The sequence below is a fragment of the Portunus trituberculatus genome, chromosome 47 (genome assembly GCF_017591435.1).
Source record: "Portunus trituberculatus isolate SZX2019 chromosome 47, ASM1759143v1, whole genome shotgun sequence".
NCBI classification, from domain to species: domain Eukaryota; kingdom Metazoa; phylum Arthropoda; class Malacostraca; order Decapoda; family Portunidae; genus Portunus; species Portunus trituberculatus.
Genome location: NC_059301.1, coordinates 9,265,549 through 9,273,048, shown reverse-complemented (window position 1 = coordinate 9,273,048; position 7,500 = coordinate 9,265,549). Strand labels below are relative to the sequence as shown.

At 41.5% G+C, this 7,500-nt stretch overlaps 1 protein-coding gene across 1 annotated transcript in view; it reads left to right on the top strand.

The window, feature by feature from the left end:
- The window catches only part of LOC123498136 (guanylate cyclase 32E-like), a 222,757-nt gene that overhangs the window by 139,252 nt on the left and 76,005 nt on the right, over positions 1–7,500 (top strand). The window contains exon 8 of the mRNA XM_045245310.1: positions 2,104–2,229. Coding sequence (XP_045101245.1) covers positions 2,104–2,229 — 126 coding nt within the window. The remainder of the gene's footprint in view (positions 1–2,103; positions 2,230–7,500) is intronic.

The following is a 7,500-nucleotide window of genomic DNA, read 5'->3' as shown; positions in this document are numbered from 1 at the left end:
TTCCCGGAAATAGTATTCTGGTTTTCTTATTTTTCACATTTCTCTCTCTTCTTACTATTATTTTTTTCCAACTTTCCTAGTTCCATTTTCGTCTCAGCTTCTTAGTCAGTCTTTTCAGTCTCTTTCCTTGAAATGCTCCACAACTCAATCACCTTACTCTCTCACAAACAAAGATTTCTCGAGATTTTCCAATAGTTTCAGCTTCACATACGAAAGATACAGAGGATTATCTTTCAAAGAGTAGAAAATTACAACAAATCTTTACTAGTCAGTTTTAATTACACTACCATGTTCTTGGAAGTACTGTGGTACTGCCACGTATGTATATTAACTACTAGTATTTGGTCTACATATTTCTTTACTTCTCCCAAATCGTTCTTAACATCATTTATGTAAATCTTAAACTATCAAATCATCTTCATACTTCTTTATCTCACACTTTTCCTTCACACGTTCGCCACAATTGCTCTTTCACTGGCAACTCTGTCAGAGAGAATCCAATTAGAAAAAATGACGGAAACTTAGATTTCCCACCACACAAGTCTGATAATGGCTCTCACTTAACTTTAAATGCTGAAGTTCTTGGTGTCTTTTCCCTCTCTTAGTGCTTTTGCTTGTAATGAATGAAACTTAGAGGAATTGAGCTACTCTTAAGTTTACAGCTTTTATCATTCACAAAAGATACCAAAATTCATCTAAAGTCTATGTACTACAAAAGTAAGGTACAAAAGTAATATGTCCCGAGCATGAAATTTCAGAGTTATTTATTTTTTCTCGAGTTAAGATTCTTGTAATACGAATAGTTAAAACTAAACGTTGAAACATACAGTAAAAGTCAAAGAATGTAAAATGTAAAATGAGGACTGCTTTGTAGATATGTAATTCAGAAAATGTAAAAGTTTATAGATGCAGATTTACGTAGTATTTGAATGATCATGACAAAATATATAGAAGTCGAGAGGTTGTCTGTTCGGAGCCATGAATGGGTAATGAATCCTGACAATGTTGGACGAGACAATTATCAAAACAGCCAAAATGAAGACATATACAAACATCAGCACTGTACGTAAATTTTAACTCCATCTAAAATATGCAACAGAGTCACACTCGATCCATTCTTTCTCTTTGTGTGTGTCAGGGAGACCAGCCAAGAGGAAAAAGAAACTTCATGCATAAAAACTCGCTTACAATGACAGTCCTAATAAGATACAAGGAAAAAAAAATACAGCCAGGTAGAAGGTTCCAGGGTTAACAAGTGAGGGAATAAAAGAAAGTTAAGATAATAATAAGAACAGAATAGGAAAGGGAATGAGTGAAAAGGCTGGGGGAGAGTGGAGAAGCATGACTTTAATTAGCAAGTTCACAAGATCAGAAAGCATGGAAATAACACTAGATGATAATGAAAGGTATAACACTGCAACCAAGAGTGAAAAATTCAGCATAGTATGTTGGAGACAAAGAGTAAATAAGACTAAAAGTTTTGACTCCACACCGTTCAAGAAGGATGTGTGCGCTGAGCCTCGCCATATATGGGATCAGTAGATTTGCCGTACCACAATCAAAACATCTGTGCATTGCGTAGTTAAAAAAAAAAAAAGTAGCTGTTCTACATTAGTGAATATAAAAAACAAGAACTAACTCATTGCATTATATATCCGAATAAGATTCTTTTAGAATAATTACATGGAATATCAGTGTAAGCTCAAACATCACAGGAGAGAGAATGACAGCTAAACAGAATCATTTGCACACTATTATCAACTAATTCATTAACAGTTCAGCAGATATCCTCACAAAAGAGCACAATGAAAGGAAAATTAGCAAAAAAAAAAGATAATGACTCTAACAATGTGCATTTACCTAAGCTAAGAAATGTTGCACCTCCTTTTATCTCTTAGCATGCTCTCCCTGCAAAACACTGTGAAATCTTTTATACTAACAGCAATGGACGACTAACCCATTTACAGGCAAAGAGAAGCAGAACACATAAAACTCACACTCACACAATGACGCAATACCGAAAAAAAAAAAAAAATAGGCCACAAAAGGCATGTAAATGAAGCTACAGTTATTGTTCACCTGTGCCCTTCCTGTGTGTTCCAGGCGAGTACTTCGTGGTGGGCGTGACACTGAGCCAGTACGACAAGAACAAGCCGGACAAGTACCTGCGAGACCTGCTCAACGAAGACACCAACTCCATCGTGCAGGCAGCCTTTCAAAACTTCCTGGGTGAGTGTTGACAACCTTACCACGAAGAGGAAAGAGGAAGGGAGGGAGGGAGGGAGGAAGGGAAGGACCTGTCAATGTGTGCAGCAGGGAGCAGGGAGGAAGGAAACCAGGAAGGGAAAGAGTGCAAAAAGGAGAGAGAGAGAGAGAGAGAGAGAGAGAGAGAGAGAGAGAGAGAGAGAGAGAGAGAGAGAGAGAGAGAGAGAGAGAGAGAGAGAGAGAGAGAGAGAGAGAGAGAGAGAGAGAGAGAGAGAGAGAGAGAGTGGGAAAGGTATATACGAAAGAGGAGAATGTAAGAGCGCTAGGAAAAATCTCTCAAGGATTTTACTGTGTGTGTGTGTGTGTGTGTGTGTGTGTGTGTGTGTGTGTGTGTGTGTGTGTGTGTGTGTGTGTGTGTGTGTGTGTGTGTGTGTGTTTGTTCATAATTAGCTATGTTTTTACCCTTTAACCTTCACATTTTCTCGATTATTTTTTCCACTGGGTTACCTTTGGCGTCTGTGTTTTTTTTTTTCTATTCTTTTTTTCTTTCTCGGGTCTCGTACCATTCCCTGCGGTTTTTTCTATCTTGAGTCATTATTACGACCTGACATTACTTTTCCCTTACATATTTTTGTTTCCCTCTCTCTCTCTCTCTCTCTCTCTCTCTCTCTCTCTCTCTCTCTCTCTCTCTCTTAGCAAGTGACATAATATATACTGAAACTCCTTCTTTTAATCGTTGCTTAATTAGAACAACTCTTCTTTCAGGTAGATTATTTTTTCTTTAGGTTAAGTTAGGTTAGGTTAGGTTACGCATTCCCTACCCACATCAGTTCTTCTTTTTCCTGAAAGAATCTCAAGGAAGCACACAAAGTATCTGAAACCCTCAAAACCAGCACCAGCACCACAAAGGAAGAATAACACAGCAGCTTACGAATGCAACACAACGAAACCTAAACCACAAGACCCTCTCCACTTGTGACGAGCTGGCTGCAGCACAACACCTGCTAATACCCTGCAGCTCACGACACGGAAGCTGCACAGAGAATACCACACACATAAACACAGCAAACCACAAAAAAAAACTAGCACAAAAACTCCCTCAAGGCCACCAAACATCACTAACACTACACAGCACCGAAAACAAACAGTAATGGGAACCAAATACCACACAAAATACCTCACAAATCGTCCTACTTTGTCAACATCTCGCAAAATACTGTACATATGAATTCAAAAATCAAAGGGTGGAATTTTAGGATCGGTGACGAAAAATAAACACTCGTACATTGTTTTACGTTTGTGTTAAAAAAGAGACCATCACGAGCAAGTGCACACCGTTAGACTTCCCTTATTCATCAAAGTACTGGAATGAAGTACGTAGAGATGGAGGAGAGAGAGGCAAGAGGGGGGAATGGAACGGAGGGTGAAAGGGAGGAAGGGAGAAAAGGAGGGAGGAAGGGAGGAAGGGAGGAAGGGAGAAAGAAAGGGAGGAAATATGAAGGGAGAGGCAGAACAGAGAGTGGAGCGGAGGTAGGAGGGAAAAAAAAGGAGAGAAGAAAAGTGGGATATGAGGAATAGAAGGACAGACATAGGGAGAAAAATAGAAAGGAAAAGTAGGCATGAGGGAGGGAGGGAGGGAAGAAGAGATGGGAAAGTGAGGCTCATACATAGGGAGAAAAGGTAAAAACTAAGAGAAACAAAAAGTTAATGATACAGATGTGCAAAGGAGAGAGAGAGAGAGAGAGAGAGAGAGAGAGAGAGAGAGAGAGAGAGAGAGAGAGAGAGAGAGAGAGAGAGAGAGAGAGAGAGAGAGAGAGAGAGAGAGAGAGAGAGAGAGAGAGAGAGAGAGAGAGAGAGAGACAGAGAGTAATATCGGTAACACGGTTCACTCTTTTTGAAGGATGTAGGGGAAATTACTTCTGACAAACTTTATTGGGAAAGAATCTGAGGAGGAGGAGGAGGAGTGACATTAACAGTAGATGAAAAGGACAAGGAGGAAAAGAAGAAAAACAAGAAAATACAACAACAACAACAACAACAACAACAACAAGGGAAAAAAGAAAAAACGGAGGAGGAAGAGGAGCATAAAAGTATCAGTAGATGAGAACGACGACGAGGAGAGGAAAAACAAGAAGGAAAAACAACAACAACGACAACAATAACAACAACAACAAAACAAGGGAAAAAGAAGAAAAAAAGAGGAGGAGGAGGAAGAGGAGGAGGAGGAGGAAGAAGAAAATTACCCTAAAAGGCACTAAGCACATAATGTATGAATGTAGAGACTGGCTGGGTATGTAGAAAGGAGAGTGAAGGAAGAATTAAAAGGTGTGGTGGTGGTGGTGGTGGTGGTGGTGGTGGTCGTCAGATCAAAGCAAGGACAGAGAAGCAGAACAAGAATAGGATGACAGAGAGAGAGAGAGAGAGAGAGAGAGAGAGAGAGAGAGAGAGAGAGAGAGAGAGAGAGAGAGAGAGAGAGAGAGAGAGAGAGAGAGAGAGAGAGAGAGAGAATTACGAAGGTTCAATAAACAAAACAAAAAAAATCCTGATAAGAAAACGACTAAGAAATGAAAATGAAAAAGACAAAATAAAAACAAAGAAGAGGGAAAGAAAAAAAGAATAGAAAAAAAAAGAAACGGTGCAAGAGAGTGAATGACAACTGAGGGGACAGGAAGCATACGAGAGGAGAGGAAGGAAGAGGAAATAAATCAATAAAAAAAACCGAGAAAGAAGTGATGGAAAGGGAAAGAGGGCAAGAGGTAGAAGTGAGAGGAAAAGAGGGTTGTAATTAGATGAGGAAATGGGGAAAGAGGTGAGGGAAAGTGCTTGGATGAGGGGAAAGGGTGTGGCAGGCTGGTGGAGTTGCGTGGGCTGGGATTACGTGAGGGGAGGAAAGGGGAAAGGTGAGGCCAGTGGAGGGATATGCGGGAGGGAAGTGGGAGATAGGATGGGACGAGAGGGGAAGGGAGGGGAGGGGAAGAAAGAGGGCAGTGATAACACGGACTTGATGTGGATATAGGTCAGTGTGTGTGTGTGTGTGTGTGTGTGTGTGTGTGTGTGTGTGTGTGTGTCCATCCATCTTGCGTGCAGACTTCCAGGAAACTAAGACTGAAAGGAAAACCGCAGGAGAAATAATAACGCACGAAAACATGAACCACACTAAGATAAGACTCACTCATAACACTCGCCATTTTCAAACCAGCAAATACGAACCAAAATTCATTAAAAGAAAATAATTAACACATATGATCAGACACAAGCTACAAACCGCTACCATCATCCTTACATCATTCTTTTTCCCTTATTACTTTCATCTCCCCAGCAGTAGAAGGAAGAAGGAACAAGGAAGGTCTTGGGTGCGCATGTCGCCTCGGGATTGAAAGCTTCTGCCGCTGCTTTCCCCGCGCGTCGTAAAGGAAGACTGAATGAGACGCGGGGAGGAGAGCTGAGAGTTCCCTTCTCTATATTTTCGTCCTTACAATGAGACGAGGCATGTTTTGTCCCCGCTACGTTTCTTTCCGAGGGAATCTCAGACTAGTTTGTTGCTGGTATTATTATTATTATTATTATTATTATTATTATTATTATTATTATCATTATTATTATCATTGTTGTCATTTTCTCATTTCTATGTTATCTTTTCCTCAATCACTCTCTCCCTTCATCTTCCTCTTTATCACCAGCCTCCCATAAAGACACACACACACACACACACACACACACACACACGCGCGCGCGTAGTGTAGTGGTTAACACGCTTGACTCACAATCGAGAGGGTCCGGGTTCGAGTCCCGGAAAGCGGCGAGGCAAATGGGCAAGCCTCTTAATGTGTAGCCCCTGTTCACCTAACAGTAAATAGGTACAGGATGTAACTCGTGGGGTTGTGGCCTCGCTTTCCCAGTGTGTGGAGTGTGGTGTGGTCTCAGTCCTACCCGATGATCGGTCACTACGAGCTCTGAGCTCTTTCCTTAGGGGAAAGTCTGGCTGGGTGACCAGCAGACGACCGTGGTGAATAACACAAGGAGGCGGGGAAGGGGACGCCTAGACAAGCGGGAGAGGGCAACGCAGCACATTCCCGCCTCACTACCCCTCTAGGGAAACAACTTAATCAATATATTGAAACTCCCATCTCTTCTCGTTTCTTTGGCCTCGTTACGCTCCCCTCCTTCCCTCATTCCCTTCCGTCTTTTAACCCTCATCTCTCCTTCGTTTTGAACTTATTTTTCTCCATCACCAAATTCACCCCAGTAACCGTATTTCTCCCTTCTCTCCCCACGTTCCCCCGCCCCCCTATCTTCACCTACTTTCCCATCAGGCCCCCATAACTTCTCCTCAATGCCAAGGAATATGTAATAAGGAAGCATCACTCCTACCCAGCTCTCTCTCTCTCTCTCTCTCTCTCTCTCTCTCTCTCTCTCTCTCTCTCTCTCTCTCTCTCTCTCTCTCTCTCTCTCTCTCTCTCTCTCTCTCTCTCTCTTACACACACACACGCGCACACATTCCTCTCTATGAAATCTTTCCACAGTCAGGTTTTATTGTGAATTTTAAGAGAAATTAATATAGCTTAGTAACCCTTAAAAAATCTTACAATCATTCTGAAAAAAAACGGAAAAAAAACAAAAAACACGTGTATATTCATTCTCTTCATTCTACTCAGATAAAGAATTACTTGTCTAAATGTCCTCAGTAAACACGATGGTTCCTCGCGTTGCCCTGCCCACCGGAGAAGAAAAATTGAAAGGTTGGAGAACGGAAGGTAAATAATGATTGAAAAAAATAGCGTTCCTGATTTGAAAGGGAAGGAAAAAGATAATAAATTTTAAAAGGGAAGAGGGAAAATAAGTAATATTCTTCAACTCAGATAAAGAATTACTTGTCTAAATGTCTTCAATAAGCACGATGGTTCCGAGATACACGTGCCGACACACACCGAGCGAGTTTATAGTGATCAAGGAAAGCCAAATCCAAGAAGCTACTAATATTCCTTGCCTTGCCGGATTCACTTAATTGAAAGCCTCCGTTTGCCTTGCCTTTAGTTGCTTTCAGAGGACAAGTTAAAGAGGAAGAACAAGAACAAGAACAAGAGGACAAAGAGGAAGGGATGGAGGAGGAGGAGGAGGAGGAGGAAAAGCCGGTCTGGCATCGGTTAATGCAATATGTAGGGCAACCGGTGGTGGTAGTAGTGAAGGAAATGAGGAGGAACAGGAGCAACATAAGGAGGAGGAGAAAGAGAAGAAGAAGAAGAAGAAGAAGAAGAAGAAGAAGAAGAAGAAGAGAAAGAGCAGGAAGAAGAGGAG